Source organism: Hydra vulgaris, chromosome 03, assembly GCF_038396675.1.
Source record: "Hydra vulgaris chromosome 03, alternate assembly HydraT2T_AEP".
NCBI lineage: Eukaryota > Metazoa > Cnidaria > Hydrozoa > Anthoathecata > Hydridae > Hydra > Hydra vulgaris.
In genome coordinates this window covers 38,062,379-38,083,934 of record NC_088922.1, presented here as the reverse complement: position 1 = coordinate 38,083,934, position 21,556 = coordinate 38,062,379, and the positions used below count along the sequence as shown (strand labels likewise).

The 21,556-nt window shown below is 27.5% G+C and overlaps 1 protein-coding gene across 1 annotated transcript in view; it reads right to left on the bottom strand.

The window, feature by feature from the left end:
* The window catches only part of LOC100206713 (beta-1,4-galactosyltransferase 7), a 45,411-nt gene extending 25,663 nt beyond the window's left edge, over nt 1-19,748 (bottom strand). The window contains exons 1-2 of the mRNA XM_065793133.1: nt 19,178-19,748; nt 4,025-4,205 (exon numbers count right to left, since the gene is read on the bottom strand). Coding sequence (XP_065649205.1) covers nt 4,025-4,205; nt 19,178-19,463 — 467 coding nt within the window. The 5' untranslated portion in view covers nt 19,464-19,748. The remainder of the gene's footprint in view (nt 1-4,024; nt 4,206-19,177) is intronic.
* Between the last annotated feature and the right edge of the window lie 1,808 nt (nt 19,749-21,556).

Below are 21,556 nucleotides of genomic sequence, written 5' to 3'. Positions count from 1 at the left end.
CCCTACAGGTTTATGTTCAAGCTGCAAGTTTTATCTATACTCTGCAAAAAAAGGAGACTTTATTTATTGTGACTTTAAAGAATTGGTTACTCACATCTGAGAGAATAAAATTACAAGATTTAAAGGTAAATATATATTTCACATATCTCCAATAGAAAAATTCAGTTTTATATATAGACATGTTAATGTGGAATGTGTATATATATGTGTGTGTGTATGTGCAATGTGTGTCTACATGTATATATATTAACATGGTAGTGGTGTAGTGGTAGAGCGCTCGCCTCATAAGCGAGAAAATCTGAGTTTGATCTGCACGGGTAGGCAAGCTTCAACAGAGCAAGTTTTGATTGATCGCATTAAACTAAAACTACAAGAAATTGATTTAAACTTTTTACAGTCGCATATGAAAGGCGTCAGAGCAAAATTGAGATCAATTGCAGATGGTGGTGTTTTTTCATATAAAAAATAATATATTTTTATTAAAAGATAAATGCTTTATTTAAAAAAAATATAATAGTAGTTTGTTTTTTTGTTTATAAATAAGTTATTGACATTTTTATTTTGTCCGATAACTTCCGCATCACCCGTTATATATATGTATGTGTATATATATATATATATATATATATATATATATATATATATATATATATATATATATATATATATATATATACACATATATATATATATATATATATATACATATATATATATACATATATATATATATACATATATATATATATATATATATATATATATATATATATATATATATATACATATATATATATATATATATATATATATATATATATATATATATATATATATATATATATATATATATATATATAAGTTAAAAATATTCATTTGGAAAAAACTATGATATTATCGACAGGGGGACTCCTTTGAGTCTACAGATTAGAAAAAAAGCACATCATAAAAAAAATTTCAACCCAAATTTTCTATAATATAAAAAAAAAGTGCAATCTGTCAAATTGTACAATAAACTCAATAGCAATGGAATGCAGAAAAGATTTAGGTAGATTGGGAGTGGAAGCTAATACTTCAAAGAAAATAAAGTTATGGTCACGTACTATTGATGATTACTACATAGTAAAAAAAGCACAACAAAGAAAAAAGTTGGAAATAATAAAATTCTGCCTACTATTATTAAATATCTAGTGTATGTGAAAGATCTAAAATCACTTGTTGATCATATTTGCACTGTTAGAGAATTAGATGTGGATAAAATTATTATTCGTGTGGGGATTGAAAGTGGTCAAGGATCCTTGAAAGTTATAATAAATGTTTCCAACATGGAAATGGATATTGACTGTCAAACATGCAAGAATACTGGTGTTAATAAAGTACTGGTATTGGCTTTTGTCAAAAATGTTACTGAAAATCATGTAAACCTACAAATTCTTATAGAGAAAATAATACTCAACAATTTAAAGTTCTACCTAGCAGCAGATCTTAAACTGCTAAATATAATTAGAGGCTTGTTAAGACATGGAGTAAAGTAATCTTGTTTATATTGTGATGGTGTCAAAAAAAAAGTCAAATCTGGGAGAACTGAGAACTTTCAACAAGTTAAAGTTGCTGTATGGAAGCTTTGCTGAAAATGGATCTAAGAAATGTTCTATGCAGATCAATAAAAATGTTATACATCCATGTCTACTTGATGTAGGTGGAGATAAGCTTATACTTGATGTAATTCCTCCACCAAATCTTCATTTGATAATAAAAATTGTGACAATAATCTCAAAATGTGCTATGTAATGAGTCTGATATTGCTGTCTGGCTAAGTAATTGTGGGATAATTTGGCATGGATATAATGGGAATAGTTTGGATGGTAGAAATGCTAATAAAATTTATAAGCTTCTGCCTGATTTAGAAGAACATATTTTTTACCATTTTCCTTTATATCACCCAGTTGTTGAACTGTTAAAATTGTTTTCTACAGGTAACTTAAATATTTATATTTAATATTTATATTTAACATTCATTTAAAATACCTGTACCTTTCTACATGTGAATTAAATAATTATATACGCTCACATTAATACATACATTTGTGTATATTGTTTTTTCTATTATAATATTATTGCATAATTTAAACTTTAACATTAACCTTTAGTAGTTAGTGTAGTATGTGCTTTGAGATGAAACTGGATAAAGTTTATAAAGATGCTATTGCAAAATTTGTTAAGAAGTTATTGGTAAATTTGAATTTAAGAAATTTTAGGAATGGAATTAATGAATATGAAATTAATTTAAATATGGAACTAATTCTTATTTATAAATATTTTATGTTTATAGACCAACTCTTGATTTAGTTTTTAATATGATTTAGGAAACTGAGATTTATCTAAAAATAACTTCAACCAAAACCTTTCAACTGGGTGGACAGGTCACATTATTGAACACCACCTTGTTGTTTTCATAAACAAAATTAAAATGCCATAAAAAGTTTTTGTTGACCAGTGTTCAGAATCTGTGTATCACAACACGTTAAAACTCTGAGTAGATTTTCAACTTCTGAATCTAAATTGAATCATGGAAAACTTCAGAGAAGAGCAGTATCAGAATACTCAAGCAATAGAGTTTAGATGGCATTAATGAGAAAATCTCAAAATTTATGAAGGAAGTTTATATGAATTTTCATATTTAATTTATTCTAATTATATTATATTATGTCTTGTACATTATATTTTGTGTAACAAAAATGTATTATATAATAATACATATTTGTTACTTTTAATACTCAATAAATCATTAAAGTTTGAATGCAAAGCACTTTGTGGACTTCACTTTGTATATTAATATGTAAACACGAAAATATTATTTAAAGAAGTATTATGATATTACAATATTTCCATAAAATATTCAGGAAAAAAATTTAAGGGAGGGGGACACATTTCCCCTTTTCCCTAAAAAGTTGATTTTCTTGTCAGGATGTACAACAAACAATTTGTTCTCTTCTTAGTCTGTTTATTATGTCATTAATATCATGCAATTAAAATATTACAAATATGTACAAATTTGTAACCTAAAGGTACTACATTACTTATACAAATTTGTTACCTAAATGTACTACATTTGACTATTGAAAAGTCTTTTATTGTAATGACTTGCTTTCACGATTGGAGCTACACTTCAATGTGAGAAAGCAGCTATTACTAAAATGTAATCAATTTTATTTTATCCATGATCTTAATATCAAAAAAGTTCTCAAAAATGTATATACATAACAAACATAAATATAACAAATGTAAAAATATTTGTAGATTTACTTCAGAATGTAAAAAAAGTAAAAATTGGTTAAAAGGCCCATATTTAGATAAAAAAAAGACCCATGCGGTAACTCTGGGGCCACCACACCCCTGCTTACTGTATTTTCTAACCTTTTACTGTACTATACTTCAGACTAGAATGTGTGATGCTATCTTTATACGCCAGATTTATAGTTACAAAACACATAGTAAATATTTTTTATTTATACTTACAAAAACGTTTTTATTCATGAATGTGGTTTCAATTATTTAAAACTACTATATTAGTGGTTACATAGCTATGACATATTGTAATAATTTCACAAGATAAAAAGTTATAATATGGGTAAATTAACTAGCTAAAGATATGTTAAACTGCAGTTAGCTACAAAGCTAAAATAAGTAGCTATAAACCTGTTGCTATTTGTAATTGCAAAGTGTAAAGTTCAATCATTCTTTCAAATATATTTGAACCAACATTAAAATAAAAATTTCAAATTTTCAAAATCCTAATTTTTAAAATCAAAAGTCAAAACTAAACAAATGCAAAGAGAAAAAAATTGCTCAAAATTCCCTATAAAGCTAGCTATTTGCTAGCTTATTTCCCAGAAGCCAGTCAAATTGTATTTAGTACAAATTTAATATTAAAAAAAAGAAATACAATCAAAAAGTGTAAAACTATTTACTAACTGTTAAAGATTAAAATATAAATATATGAAAAACTAAAATAATTAAACACCTGTGCTTGTCAACTTGGTTCATTATATAAATATTGTGATTTATTTTTTTAGCATTCAAATATTTGTGCATATAAGGAACAAATTCTTTCATTTCTTCAAAACGATTTCGATAAGGAACAATTATGGCCAATCGATGAGGTCCATAAAAATCAGCTGTCTTTTGATGTAAATGAGAAGTATCTTAAATATATATATATATATATATATATATATATATATATATATATATATATATATATATATATATATATATATATATATATATATATATATATATATATATCAGGCCTTGTTACGTGATTTCGCTGCGTAACGAAAACGGGTAACGCATTTCTAAGTAACTCAACTTAGCAAATATATTTTCTATTGTTAAAAGTTATATTGCATCACTAGCGTCTTTTTAAGTACCATCTTGTAATTAAAGTTATTTTATTAACGCGTTAAAATTCATACAAACAGTTTTTTTTTTCTATTTGAAAAATCATTTTTATTACTTTTTTCAAATATGAACTAAATTTTATTTTGAAAATTTTTTTTTTTTCATAAAACGTAGAATAATATTTGTTTATTTTCTTATAATTTTACAGTTGGTTTTGGTTATTTTATTAACTGTTAATAAATTTTTTCTTATTTATTTTGTGAACTCTTTTTAATAATGTTTTTAAACAATAAAGAGTTTTTTTATTATTATTTATCAGTTACCGATATATTTATATATTTCGTGATCATAATTCATTTTCATAAATTAAATGAACGTCATTAAAACTTTACGTTATTGAATTAACAACTAACAAAATATCTTATTAATAAAATATTTACATCAAAATATATTGTGCATTTTTTTTAACTACGACAAAAAAAAAATTTAATATTTAAAAGGAATTTATATATTTAATTCCTTAAGATAAAACTTAAAACACTTTTTTTTTTTAACTTATTTTTAACAACAACAAAAAAAATTATTGAACAAACTGTTTCTTTAACAAAAAATCTATCAGTTTACAATTGCGGCTAAAAGCTTTTACTTACGACTTTATTTCTTCTGAATAAACGTCACCTTAACCACATCAAAAGATAATTTAAATGTTCTAAACGATGAAAGTTTTTGCGTAGCGCAAAACTGCAGAACGCGTAGGCAAATCCCCTTTTCGCAGGCAAAATGCGAGCTGCGTAACGCTTCTTAACAAGGCCTGATATATATATATATATATATATATATATATATATATATATATATATATATATATATATATATATATATATATATATATATATATATATATGTGTGTTCTAAAGAAGACAACTTTTTTCAGTTACATACTTTTGATGACTTTTTAACTATCTAATGTAATAATGCGTTAACATTTTGGAAGTCTCGGTGTTGAAGTTTGTTTTATGTTTTTTTTATTATTTATTAGAACAAAATAATATTGTTCGAGCGTTAAATTGTTTAAAAATTAAAATATTAGTTTATATTTAGTTTAGAAAAATAATAGAAATATATTTGTAAACAAAATACCTCAATGTACATGGACCGCAATGTTACATTTTTAGTGGTTACTTATTTCTATTATAAATAATATAAATAAAATTTAAAATTGTATATTTTCTGTAAATAATATTTACAAAAACTTCAATGATTAACATTTAATAATGAAAGTAAAAGGTTTAAGTCATAAGTTAAAATTTACTTTTAAAGTGATCTCCAAGTGCCAAGACAAGTTGTGTTCATATCATAAATAATCCTTAAAAAATAAGTTTCATGTTAATTAAACTTTCCAGAACAAATTATTTATTAAGACATTAGCAAAAAACTTTATAATTTTTAACACTATTTTTACTCGAAAGTAAGTTCTGGCCCTCTGATTTTTTTTTAAATATGGTCTGATTAATGAACTTTTGTAGTGAATAAATGAGCAGGCCTTGTTTTAAATAAAAAATGCTTAATGCATTAACTTAACATGATATTTAATGTCATAAAATTCTCTTAATTTTTTTAAATTACTGCGATAATATTTATTACAGCAAAATGAATTAAATGTTATTTAACGGCTTTTTTATTATTACTATAAAGGAATGAACATTCTATTCTCTTTTTTTTTATATTAAATAATTAAATTTAATATTACATTTTTAAAAATGTTTGATATTAACAAATTTCTTTTCTCGACATTTGCAAAAATGAATTAAAATATGTTAAATTTTTGAGTTTTTAAAACAATTACTTCTTAAACTTCTAACTGCGGCTTTGCAACTCCAAATGATTTTTTATTAAAAAAAATTAGCAAGTAACAAATAAAAAAATTACTTTAACTTACTTATTTTATTTGTTTAAAGTTTTTAATTTTATTAAAATTACATTTCTGAATATATCATTTATTAAAAATTATCGCTGCGATTTAAGTTGCGTTATAAAAAAAACCTGATGTTTTGTGCAAACTTTTGATGCAGCCATTTATTTAAAATTTAATTTTTAGTAAAAAAAAAATGTTTAGAAAAGAAAACGAAAAATAACAATTGTGATAAAAATGATTTTTTTTTTAAGAACAAATAAAATTTAAAAGTTGAAATATTATTTAATAATATTTTTAAATAGATTTGACAGTTAAGTTACACCGAAGCATTAACTTTAATAAAACTTAAATATATTTTTTAAATCAAAATTAAATCATATATTTTTCAAATCTAAATTAAATTATATATATTTTTTATGTTTTTATGATCTTTGCTTCAAGCTTAAAAAATCAATTACTACAATAAAATAAAAACAAAATAAATTTAATTTAATTTTATTTGAGTTTTTTTTATTAGTAAATATTAACTAATGAAAAAATTTATTTTTTAAATTTATTATTTAACTAGTGCTTATATCAAACATGATTGTCATTCAAACTTTTGTAAGAAATATTTTTACATAAACGTCATTTAAAAGTTAATGTAACTTTTTTTAAAATTAATTACTTCTTTTATCTTAGCGCTTATAGTATAACTTAAAAGTTAAAAAATGATAAAAAGTCGCTTAACTGAAATTGCTTACTGCTTACGTAAAAATCTCTTGAGACATACAAATTGCTCTACGCGTAACGCTTTAAAATAAGGCCTGAATGAGATCAATACAAAAAAGTTTTTTCAAATAACTTAAACTCTAGTTATAAACCTTATGTTTGAGTTTTCCCTTTTGCAATTAACTTTTATGTAGAAGAATGCCTTGATATAAAATCTTTTATGAAACATAATAATCGAATAAAAATAACACTATCAAAAAGTAAACACTTTAAAAGTCTAACTTATATTTATTTTACTTTCAAAACAAAACTAAATACGAGCGCTACAAATATAATATATATAAATTTAAAAATTATACTGATATTTGTTAAAAACAAGTTCTGCTAATAAAATCTTAAAACCTAAAATACTTTCTTTTTTTTTTGGATTTAGTAAGGAGTGAAAATACATTTGATTTCACAAAGCAAAGTATAAAAGCAGTAATCTTTGTTTAATTACAATTTTTATTTTGTTAAAAGTCTCTAGCCGAACTAAAATGTTTAACGTAGCGCAAACATTTTTTTATAAAGAGAGTAAACAATTTAATTGTGTAATAGTGTAAACTGTTTAAAAACTCTGCGGTAAGTATATTTATTATTCAAACCAGATTTTTTTACAACAGAAAAAAATATGCAGATTCATGAAATTAATAATAACCTCCCAACTGGAAGTATAATAGCAAAACAAATATTTTTTGTTAATATCTCAATAAATAAAATGTTTTGGTAATTTTAATAAACTCAAAACTTATTTTCTAATGCTTATTTACAAAATAAACATATGTTGTCTCGGCACTTGGGAATCCCTTAAAGAACAAATTAATTTAAAATGTTTAAAATTGTTTTGTTGCTCTTTCACTTTGAACTATTGAAGTTGTTAAAAATTAACCACTTTTTAAGCTCAAATTTACTTAAAAAGAGCAAATTAATTTGACTAAATAAATGAAACAAATTAAAAATTTTTTGAAGAGCGACTATAGAAAAGATAAAAGTGATAGAACTATAATAATAATGATAGAAACCATTTTTGAATTTTGCTTTGTTTTATTGCTTTAAAATCATAAGTATTCTTGAACTAGTCATTCATCTCAAAGTGTTTTCTAAAACTAGAAGAGCGAATATTAACAATAGTTTTTAATAATTATTTTGGTTTGCAAAAATATTTTCTAATTAACTCAAGCCTTCCCAGGAAACGCTTGCAGTTTTTCGTCTTGTACCTCAACGAAAATGTTTTTAATTTAGACAACTTGATCACTAAATATAATAAAGTTGCAAGTTTTATTATATTTAGTGTTTCTAAACTTAGCGGAAAAAAAATAAAACTCAAAAGCAAAGAAAGCAAAACTAACAAAATAGGAAATTAAAATAAATCTAAATTTAAAAAAAAAATTTTTAAAATTAATTATTAGGTTGCTGCAAAAATGATCTCGTTTTTCATATTTTATATTTTTGGATGAATTTTTGAATAAATTTATTATTGGCAGATGTCATGCTATATGTTATTTAAAAGCGCGTTTTTCGCTTGATCTAGTTATCGTATTGGTTTTGTTTTATAATAATTTAGTCATTTTTTACAGGACGTCAAATCTATCATGGACAAGAGACAAATTCGCACGATTTTTCTGTTCCAGTTCAAGATGGGCCGAAAAGCTGCCGAGACAGCTTGCGATATCAACACTGCATTTGGCCCAGAAACCACTAACGAACGTATGGCACAGTGGTGGTTCAAAAAATTCCACAGCGGTGAGGAGAGCCTTGAAGATAAAGAGGGTCGCGGACGCCCGTCTGAGATTGATGACGATCAATTGAGAGCCTTAATCGAAGCCGACCCGCGCAAAATCATACGAGAGGTTGCGGAAGAACTCAACGTTCATAACAGTTGATCGCCATTTGAAGCAAATAGGAAAGTCAAAAAAGCTTAGCAAATGCGTGCCGCACGAACTGAACGAAAATCAAAAAAATCGTCGTTTTGAGGTATAACAAAAACGATCCGTTTCTCGACCGGATTGTGACGTATGATGAGAAATGGATCCTCTACGACAACCGACGACGTTCCCCGCAGTGGTTGAACCGCGATGAGGCCCCACAGCACTTCCCGAAGCCGAATCTCCACCAAAAGAAGGTTATGGTGACTGTTTGGTGGTCTGCAGCCGGTCTCATCCATCACAGCTTCCTGAATCCTGGCGAGACGATTACGGCAGAGAAGTACTGCCAGCAAATCGACGAAATGCATCAAAAGCTCCGATGTATGTGCTCGAGATTGGTCAATATGAAGGGACCAATTCTCCTCCACGACAACGCCCGGCCGCACGTCGCACAACCGACCCTGCAGAAGTTGAACGCATTGGGCTACGAAACTCTGCCTCATCCACCATACTCACCGGACCTCTCGCCCACCGACTACCACTTTTTCAAGCATCTCGACAACTTCCTCCACGAGAAATGCTTCAAAAGCCGAGACGATGTCAAAACGACCTTTGATGACTTCATCGCTTCCAGGACTTCGGAATTTTACGCTACCGGCATAAATAAACTTGTTTCTCGTTGGCAAAAATGTGTTGATTGTAATGGTTCTTATTTCGATTAATAAAGTTTATTCTATGCTGAGTTATGTTTGTTCAAAGTTAACGGTTGAAAAACGAGATTATTTTTGCAGCAACCTAATATTTAAATAACTTGTGTACTGTTTTTATTTTCATTTCTTTAAAAAGTATAATATAATATAAACATTTAATATATACGCTTAATAAATGTATAATATAAACGCTAATATAAATGCATAAAGTATAATATAAACATTAATATAATAAAACTTGCAAACGGCTATGATCAAGTTGTATAAATTAAAAACCTTTCCGTAAACATGCAAGACAAAAAACTGCACACATTTCCAAGGAAGACTTAACACTATATTCAAAAATGACTTAACTGTACAAGAAATATGCAAAAATTTTCTAAAAAAAATGGCAATGGACGACATATATATATATATATATATATATATATATATATATATATATATATATATATATATATATATATATATATATACATATATATATATATATATATATATATACATACATATATATATATATATCTATATATATATATATATATATATATATATATATATATGTATATATATATATATATATATATATATATATATATATATATATATATATATACATATATATATGTAGATGTTAAGTATTTTAACTACCGCAATAAATAAATAACCACAAACTAGTTCAATTTAACAATTAACTCAAGTGTAACTAAAACAATGTATAAACGTTGTAAATGTAAATATATTATTAAAAGTTTGTTATATTTTCAATTATTATTTTAATATCAATTTTAGTTCAATATTATTTAGTAATATATATATATATATATATATATATATATATATATATATATATATATATATATATATATATTATATATATATATATATATATACATATATATATATACATACATATACATATGTATATTTTATTATTTTTGAAATTTGTAATTGCGTTGTTGAAAAAAAAAAAAAGATTTTTTATCTTCCTTACTTATCAAAGATTATTCTGTGTCAATGACTGTTGAGAAAGAGCTATAAAATTGGTAAAAGACTTTATCGATTCATCAATTAAAGAGGAAAAGTTGCAAGATATTTAACTGGTTTTGAAGGAACACAGAGTTAATTTTCCATTTTATAAACGTAACTGGTCCAAAGAAATACTTAATCAATTGTGGGAAAAATTAAACTTTTAATAAGAAAAGTTTAACTGAATTTTTTATGTATATTTTTTATGTACATTTACAAAACGTGTTTGTAAAGCCTTTAGTAAAAGTCTTTCACATTTTAAACAAATTAGTTTTATTTTTTATCTGTATTTAGTACATTATTTAGATTATTTAACAAACTTCTTAAATACAAATTTTATTAAGTTTTTTAATGAATATTTAAGAGTATTTAGATAAATATGCAATTAAAAACATAGTAAAAATCAGGTCTTTAAAAGAAACCAGGTCATGTTTTAAAATGTTTTATCTCGAGAAATTGTAAATATTATGAGCTCAAACTTTATAACAACCTTCCTAATAGTATAGCCAGCTCACACAAAAAAAATTTTTTAGTCCTTGCTCCAATTAAGATAGCAATTTAAAGAACAATTGGTCAAAAATTTGTTTTTTAAAAATATATAAACCCTTAGGGAGGTCAGGAAAATTGAAACATTTCAAAACTTTTTGTGGAATTGTCTTGTATAACAACGTAGAATGGGAAAATAAAGTAGCAAAGTTATAGTTTTTTATAAAATATTTGGTAAAAATTTTTTTGTTGAAAATGTTGTCTCACCCTCCTAATAGTTTCTTTATGGTCTCATGATATCACTTGCAAATTTTTATAAAATTTAAATAATATTTAGTGGTCCAGCAAGGTCCTTGAAATTTTTACTGTTGGTGTATATAGGGTCAAATGAATTGATAGCAGTGAAAGGTTTATGAAGTTGTTACTCAACATATGGGAATGTGTTTGGTATCATTAAAAAGATCTCAAATTGTAGATTCTACACATATGTTTTACTCAGGCTTGGTCGGAAAGTGGGTGCGACTGCACTCGATGATTGACCAAATAATAATTCAAAATGTAAAAAAAATTTTAATATAACCTTAATTATTTTAATTTTTTACAGAAAGATCAGTAAAGTTCCCAAAGAGTAGAGTGACACGAAGCAAAGACAGTATTTGGTTGATAGGGTATCTTTCTGAGACTATCACAGGGGCACATCTTCCAGCTGGACGAGATGTTATGCAGAATTTTTTTTTTCCTTGTGTAAAAAAGTTGTCTTTTGCAGACAGTGCACGCCAAGTGCATGACCAATTAATGCCATTCTGGACAAAGTCGTGGCTACCTGTTTGCAGTTCTTGATAGGTGGCTGCAGTTCTTGATAGGACGAGCCTCACCATTCGAACATCAACCATGATTCTAGTTTCCATGGTGAATAAAGTAGGATGTTCAACATCATCTGCAGTTCTGTCAAAGAGCACAGTTCATTGTAGTTCATGCAGCAGACACAGTTTATGAATTGTTGGTATTGTGGAAATGTGAAAATCTTATTATTGATATGTGCTTTGACACAACTGCGTCAAATACAGGTAAACACAAAGAAGCTCCCACACTGTTGGAGGTTGCTATTAGACATAATCTGCTATGGTTAACATGCAGACACCACATGCTTGAAGTCGTACTCTCAGTGTGTTTTGGATCATCAACCAGGCCTGATATACTCATCTTCAAGAGATTTCCTGATAAGTGGACTGCAATTCATCACTTCCAATATATCGCCAAGCTCCTTTGATTAATGTTCATGATGAACTAAAGACCTTTAATGAAAGACAGTTAAATCTTGAAAGTCATCCAAGACATGACTATTTTGAGTTTCTTGCTGGTGTAATGCTTGTTATGCAGATCAACACCACAATACAGAAGCCTAATGCACTGCACTGAGCACGTTGGATGGCAAAGACCATCTACTCTCTTAAGATGGAACTTCTGTTTGACGATAATGAAGATCCAGCGATTCGTTATCTGTGTATATTTTCAATCATGGTTTACCAGCAGAACTGCTATTGATGTGCCAATCAATGACATTTTGCTTATACAACGACTGAATGAATATGATGATGTGGCTTTGCAGACAAGTAGACTGAAGATGATGAAGCGCCATTCCTGGTATCTATGCCAGGAATGCTCTCTTTTTGAATTGTCTGTCTCCACTTGAGAAAGCACACTATGTTCTGAAAATGAAAACAGTTCGTGGTGAGCATTTACTCACATTTATTGCCAAGCAGCTTATCAGAACTATCAATGTATTGCAGTTTCTTTCAAATATTGCAGCTTCTTTCAAACTGCTATCGCAGCTTCTTTCAAACTCCTGGTATTGACGGCAGTTTCCTTGAAGTGGATGTAGAAACCTGGCTGAATGTTGCATCATTCAAGATTGCAAAATCAGTTGTAAAGAAGTTAGTGTGTGCCAATGATTGCGCAGAGCGCGGAGCAGCACTTATCCAGACATTCAATGAATCAATTACCAAGAAAAAGGAACAAAAGCAGTATCTACTACAAGTGGTTGAAAAACACAGAAATGACTTTAAACACTCCAGGCGTGACAATCTTGTAGATATGTAGACATATTATTCAAAACATATTGTTCAAAAAGCAAGTAACATTGTAAATATGTGGAATAAGTTCTGTAACTTATGTATTAGTTATTACACATTTTTTAAGATTTTGTCTAAATTACTGTTTGAACCCTACTACCTGATGTAGCCTATTTACAATAATTGTAAATAGATAATTATTATAAATTTTGCGACATTGTAAAAATCGTTTTAACTCTTTTGATACCAATCTTTTTAACAAAAATCTATTTGCAGTTATTGCACAATTTTTTGGATAATATTTAAAACTAATTAAAATTTGAATAGTAAATCTCTTTCAAAGCATAATAAACTATATATCAATAGAAAGCTAAATAAATAAACCTTTTGATCAAAGTTTTTAACATACATCATTTAACAGCAAGAAATGCAAAGTGCTTAAAACTATTTGTTGTTATAAAATATAAAACATTAAGTCCAAAACAAAACTCATTTAATGTATAATAAGAATGTTTTTCTTCAAAAGACTTTTGTAATTACTTAGCAAAATACCTATACACTTCTGCAAGTTTATTTGTAATTACTTAGCTAAATACCAGGTTTAGCTTTAGAAAGCTAACACCGCTTTTTTCGTTCTTGAGAATGTTTTCTACAAAGAAGTCTTAACAAAGGTCGATTTAAAAGTTCTTCTAAAATACTTATACAACCCTTATTACAACCAGTGTTACATGTTGTTGTGTCAGCACAAATTCCAAATATAAAGCTTTCAATTCCAAACTTTTTTATAACATAAAAATGTGCCAAAGAAGACGGGGTAAGACATAAAAAATTAAAAGAAGAAAAAAAAAGACATGAGCAAATGTGTTTCGGGAGTTTATCGTTATCTTTTACTACTCAAGATTTCATACAAACACAAGAACATCACGATCAACACACTAGTACTGATGAAACCCTTGAATAATCCTTACCATCAACCTTTCAAATGGTAAGTTCTGAAACTACTACAAAAAGAGGAAGAAAAACTTTATCACGCCTAAGTTATTTCCAGCTTTAGATAAATGTCACTTAAGCATTAGGGGTTCTGTCTATATACTTCAAGCTGTAATAGAAGCACTAGATTTGAGCTGTGATTATTTTTCGATAAACAAATTGTAAATTCAATGCATTTGCACACAAAGTAGAAAAGATAGAATGGAATGTATAAAATCAGATTTTAAGAATAATATATCTGAAATGGTGACTGTTCACTGGGATGGGAAATTATTACTTGGAATGGACATTAGAAGTTCTAAAGAAGAACGTCTGGCAATTCTAATTTCATATTTGGAAAAAGAGCAACTGCTGGCTTTACCTAAACTAGAGAGCTCTTCCCGCCAAGATCAAGCTGAAGCTGCATTAAACGCACTTTATGACTGGAACCTTGATGACAGGGTATAAATAAAGTGCTGTGACACAACAGCGTCTAATACAGGAAAAAGGAGTTTGTATATTTTAAAACAAAAACTAGACAGTGAATTACTACTTTTTCCTTGCCGCCATCACATTTACAAACTGGTTTTAAAGTGTGTGTTTGAAACAAAAATCCACCAAGTCACAAGTAGCCCTGATGTCTCAATGTTCAAAAAGTTTAGAGACAACTGGAAAACTATTGATCCGGCTGCAATTAAAACATACACCGATATTGTTAAACAACATTTTAGTAAGACAACAATTGAAGAATTGTTGACATTTTATAATCAAAAACTGCAAAAAACTATTGTACGTGACAATTATCGGGAACTGATTGAATCTGTTCTTAGGAGGTGATAATGAGAAAAAAAATTTAAATCAGACCTTCCGGAGCAATGCATCAAGCAAGGTGGATGGCTAAAGCTATTTAATCTTTAAAGATATGTTTGTTGCAATCCCATATCAAAATTAGCACCAAGGAAAAACGAGCATTTGAAGACATTTGTTTATTTATTGCAGTTATATATGTAAAGCCTTGGCTTGGATGTAGTCTGGTGGTGAAGGCACATAATGAAGATTTGTGCTTTTTAAAAAGGCTTAAGGAATACTAAAATGTTAACAAATCAATCTCTAAAGCAGCCCTGAACAAGTTTTGTCAATATCTTTGGTACTTGTCAGAAGAAATTACAGTTTTATCACACTTTGATGATGAAGTTAATGAACAAACCAAGGAAAACATTGTAGTGAATATACAAAAAGAAAGTTTGCTTAATTCTGGGAAGAGATACATTCCATCGACAGAAGATATGTCTGATTATTTGTATGGTAGGTAGGAATACATAGTACTTTTTTCTATTCTGTTTTCACTAAACTAATAATAATACTGTCTTATTAATTGTTGCAGGAAAATTATTAAGTGATTTTGTGTCTGTCAAAAGCACAACTTGTCCAACCAACAAAAAATGATAAGTAGAAAAATTTGATAATAAACAACTGATTGAAATAAACCCCTTTCAGGATGGCCAGCCAAAAGCTAATTTAAAATTCCAGGATATTTCCAGGATTTTTCAAGGATATATTGATCAGAAAAAAATGTTGTCTTCAAAATATGTTTTATATATAAACATAAATATATTTTGTAATATAGTCATATATAGTATGGTACAAATTAAAAAATATTTTATATTGTATATATATATATAGATGCACTTGGTTATCAAACACTTATATTTAATCTCTTTTTTAGATTGTTCACGTTAATTTAGTGAAATATCAAGCTCTTTAATTGCCAGTTCCGTTTTCTAAAATTGTGTTTCTAAAGGAATTTGCTTTTGAAAGGATTGTGAAGCTTCGCTTTTCTTCTGCTTCAATGCTTAACTTGTCAGCATCAGTTTTAAGAACTTTTTTTGCATTTTGCAAAAAAAAAATTCTGCTTCTTTATAATTACAAACTCTTCAATAATCAATTTAAGTTTCTTGCTTACTTCGTCTACCTCTAAGTGATCCTTATTTTCCTTCTTCACTGAATTGTACCTATTTTATGCTATAGTTTTCCAAGATCAAACACCTCTGTTGCTTCAATGAATTTGTCAAATAAATTTTGTGAATTAGGGTGTCTGAGGAATTTAAGTCAATATATCTAGCTTTTACAACATCAGAACTTAAATTCCAGTACCTAACTTGGAAATCCATTTATTTATTTTTCAAGATAGCACTCATACTCTCATCATATGACAAAACAAAGATTGGTGATGCTCTGACATTAGAGAAAAGCTGGTTTCGATAATATGGTGCTAAACCAAAATTAATAAGGTAACCAGATTTTGTTTTGCTTAATGCAAACTTTAATGCTATTGTGCTGTGATAATATGAATTTCAATATTTCATTTAAATTTAATCACTATCTTAAAGAAAAATGTGACATTACTACATTAAAGCTTTATATTATTTCTGCCTTGGTAACCAGAGCTGGAGATTGAAGATCCTTAATAGTAAACTGTGCTGATTTATAGTTTGCTTGTTTTTTTTTTAATTAGGAGAATGTAAGTTATTGATAGAACCCAATCGATTAAGTTGCTACAAGCATTCCAAAATTCAGGAAAACATATTTAAAAAAAAGTAAAAAAACTTAAATTAAAATAAAAAACTAATAACTACCAGTAAAAAATATATCTGCTGCATTATGTGTCTTTGCATTAAATTTATGCTTTTTACCAGTTGGATGAGAAGTCAAGGCAGATACTCCCATGTTAGAAATATTATTATCCGTTCTCCACCAACTATATCTTGCTTTTTTAGAACATGATATACAAAATTTTACATAATAAGAATCCTTTGTATAGCCATTCTGTTTGAAAATGACAGTTCTTTGTGTTAGATATTATATTAGTTATATATTATATTTTTGTAAATAATTACTAGATGTTAATAATACTGACGGTAACAGTTAACACAAAACTTTTTGCAAGTCAGAAAATATATAATAAATTCAGTAGAAATCTGCGCAATATCATTATTTCTGTAAAAGGTAAAAACATGATAATGAAATATTGAACTTTTTCAAATTTCAATATTTCATTATCATTTCCAGTTTTTCAAAGATCGCTGACCACCCTGCCTTTGTAGCAAGAAATATCACTATTTATTAACAATCTACAATATAAAAAAGAAATGTTAAACGCATATATTCTTGTAATATTATATTAGCCTTACTTCAAGTTTCATGGGGATATATTTATAGGTTAGAATTACTTTGGGTTGAGTTAAGGTTAGGTATTAATAATTTATAGTTACTTAGACTTACCTAATATTATTTAATGTACAACTGGCCATAATATAAACTAAACTTAATGAACACTTAAAAGGATATGCCTTTATAAAATTGAAATGTGTTTTCACATTATTTCATCATTTTAACTAAAACTTGCAAGTACTAAGCTCAAAATTTAAAAACATTTATAGTTCCTAATTTTGGGCCAATAGAACAACTTTTTACACTATAGCCAAAAAAATTAAAATTTATGACCCACCTTTACATATATTTATATATATATCAGTGGTGTACACTAGCGGTCGCCCGATAGCAAATGCCACCCGAATCTTCCGAAGGGCTACTGGAAATAATATTTTGATGCAGTTTAGTTGCCTGACCGGGCGACTCGATTTTTTTTTCATTATTATTATTATTTCAATAATTCTATAAGCAAAATTTATGCGTCCAAATATAAATAAAGCAAAGTTTATGCGTCCAAAACTTAAGAAGATGACTTTTATCTAACATAATTATGACCACCCCCTTCTGCGTACGTACGTATTATTTATTATTTAAATATTATCTTGTTGTAACATTCTAAGAGAAATGATAAAAACCAAGTTGCGTTATCAAAAAAAGTAATACATAAAAAGTTTGCTTTTATTTAACGTCTTTTTGCTACCAATCAAATTATGTTGCAAAAAATAAAATATATTAATTTGAACAATTATCGCTTGATTTCTTTTTCTCTCCTTATTATTCATAATGTAATCCTCATTAAATATAAAAAACAGTTGTGACAGTCAGAAAAAAAAAATTTAATGTTTAAAAAAAAAACGAGTTTAGGAGAGATAGTCAAGACTTTACTGTTTGAGAATTACGCAAAATGCGAATTTTGTTAAAAAATGGTGATGGACGACTAAAAACATTGGCGGGCGGCCATAATAGGCTAAATTATTACTCTCAGTCGCCCGAAGGGCGACCGAGCAAAATCCAAGTGTACACCACTGTATATATATGTATATATATATATATATATATATAATATGTATGTATAGTATATATATAATATATATAATATATATATATATATATAATATATATATACACCTTTGTAACCTAATGTTAAGTAAGTATGGCACTCTTGTGCCGACCTGAAATTCTTCAAAATTTGTAGACTGTGTATATATATATATATATATATATATATATATATATATATATATATATATATATATATATATATATATATATATATAAAAATTGTATAAGAATAGATCAAATAATCACATATGCAAACCAAGAATGTTTATTAAATAAAAAATTGGAATTGGTTTCTAAATGTAGACATAAAAATAAATTTTATCAGCAATGTTTTGAAAATATTTTTCTTGACTTTATAAAAAAATCTAAAATTACCTGTTTTTTCTGAAGAGTGTTTTATATTTTTTCTGATTTTTAATTTGAAATAAAAACAAATCAACTATTTGTTGCTTTATTCTTCTTGTTATTACAACTAAAATATTTTTCTCTATAGATTTTGTACAAAGAAAAAAAACAATACTCTATCATCGTATACTAACATTTTACATAGATTTAAGTAAAAAATTTTTTTGTTAAAATTCAAATATTTGCTTTCTACCTTAGAAAAATATTAGAAACCCCTTATTTTATGTAAAATAGGATCTTGTGAATATTTCCTGTAAATACTTTTTAATAAAATAAAACATACAGTTTGCAAAATACCTTTGTTTTCAGATATAATCTTTTCCAAATTGATGTCAGGTGCAACAATAGGTTCAACAACATTACGTTGTTTTACTTTACGTATTTTATTACTATCGTCAAACTCCACAATATGCTCATTTAAATTGAAAAAATCAGGAACAATAACATTTTGGTGTATTGACGGTATTTGGTTTTTCAAGTTTTTGCATTCCTTACTCACAAAAAGTAATTTTCCGAAAAGCAAAGTTAGTAAAAGCATAAATAGGTATAATATAATCCTATTTTTTAGTTTAAAAAAATGCATTTTTACCGATAGTATTTAACAAACAAGTTTATTACGATGGTATGCTTGTGGTGGGATGCAAACAAGGTTGTGGCGGTATGCAAACAAATTGTCAAGGTTAAAACTTGTAATTAACATAAATAAAACTATTTCAGAAGCAATGATTTCATTTTTCAACGGATTTGTGAACTTATAAACTGTATTTTTTACTATTAATATCCATTAGGAAACTAGTTACAAATTTAGTTATTATATATTTCAGTTTAGATACAACGCGAGTAAAACGCTTGATTACGTCTACAAAAATTAAGACGAGATACAATAATAGCGAGATATATAACGAGGTATCGACTCAAAACGATATCAAAAACGATATAAAATATAAAAATCTCGAAACGATATCAAAAAACATCGTTACAATTAGACTTCGAAATAATTCGACTGTCGAATAAATCAATTAATGTTTGTTAAAAGTCGACTAATATAGACTAATACATTTTTGAAATTAGTAAGTCCGACACAGCCGTGTCGCAGTGGTTAGAATTCTGGCTTCAAGGTACGAGGTTCAATGCCGATAAGCAGCATTGGTAAGAAAGCAGGCGTAAACCCCCTGGTTAAATACTATTCCACGGTGTTTTTTGATAAGGAGCACCTAAATAATAGTAATAATAAGCAACTAAGACTAAAAGTCGATTATAATACATGTTGTTGTTAAAACAAGACCCGTGTATTTTTTGTTTGATTTGTTTTTATCTAATAGAGTAAAAGAAGGTCAATGCAGCCGTGGCGAAGTGGCAGTGATCACTTGCTTCAGAAGCAAAGAATCAGTGGTTCAAACACCACCTCTGGGCAAGTTTTGCGATATCGGTTTGGAAGGAGGCCTGAACTTCCGATTAAATGCTCATGCGCGGTGCTCAGTGATAAGACTGTAAGGACTTCTTAGGGCACCTAAATAATAATTAAATTTAAAAAAAAATCAAATGAAGTAGTGAAAAGTTTCATTTTTTTTTTTACGGGAAAAAGATTTTACATTTTTTATTTTTAAATTTTTTAATTTTCTTATTTTAAATTTTAAATTTTAACAGTTGTAGAGAATAGAAGTGTATTTAAATATATAAAAATCAAATAATTCTTTTTAAAGATTAGACATTAAACTTTTTTAGGGAGAATGAAATATGCAAATTAATGGATAAAGAATACTTAGTTAAAAAATGCAACCAGTATTAACAATTTTAAAAAAACCAACTATTAATGAAAATTTTTTTAATGTGATGATGTCGAGTCTTTAAGAGGTTTTGGAGATTGAGTTGAGTTGTCACTTGCAAGTGGCATTTATGTCACTTGCAAGTGACATAAATGTCACTAGACATTTATCTCACTCCGACATTTACATCACACCGAGTTTTGTTGCACAAAATATTGGTGTGATACAAATGTCGGTGTGACATTTATATCACACCGAGTTTAATAGCGCAAAAAAGTGCAGAACAATTGTGCTGCACTTTTTTGTGCAACAAAACTCGGGGCCTTTTATATATCCCTTTGAAATGCATGTTTGACAAAGCCATACTTTGCATTTTGAATTTTCGCTCTGATACCATTTATTATTTTGGCTTTTTGACTTGCTAAAGCTTCACTCAAAACATTACGGTATTTTTTGCACTTGACTCGGTTTGGTTGTTGCTGCTGTTGTTGTTGTTGTTGGAGTTGCTGATGCTAATTGATGTTAACTGCTGCTCATCATCATGATGTTAAGTGCTGGTCATAATCTAAGTCAAGTTTACGTTTCCTAGCTTGTTTTGCTTCTTTTTTGCTGTCAGCATGTTTTAATCTTTTGAATATTTTGAGCAGCCGTGGCGCAGTGGATAGAGTTCTGGCTCAGAACCCAGAGGTCCTAGGTTCGACGCCAGCTCCAGCCTAACAAGCGACATTGGTATGGAATGAGGCGTGAACTTCCTATTAATGCTCTTCCACGGTGCTCTGTGATAAGACCGTAAGGACTTCTGGGAGCACCTAAAATAACTACAAAAAAAAAAAAAATTTCATATTAATTAAGACAATCGATTTCGCATCTTTCCACGTCTACATTTTTTCTTTTTTTGAGTGTCAACGCG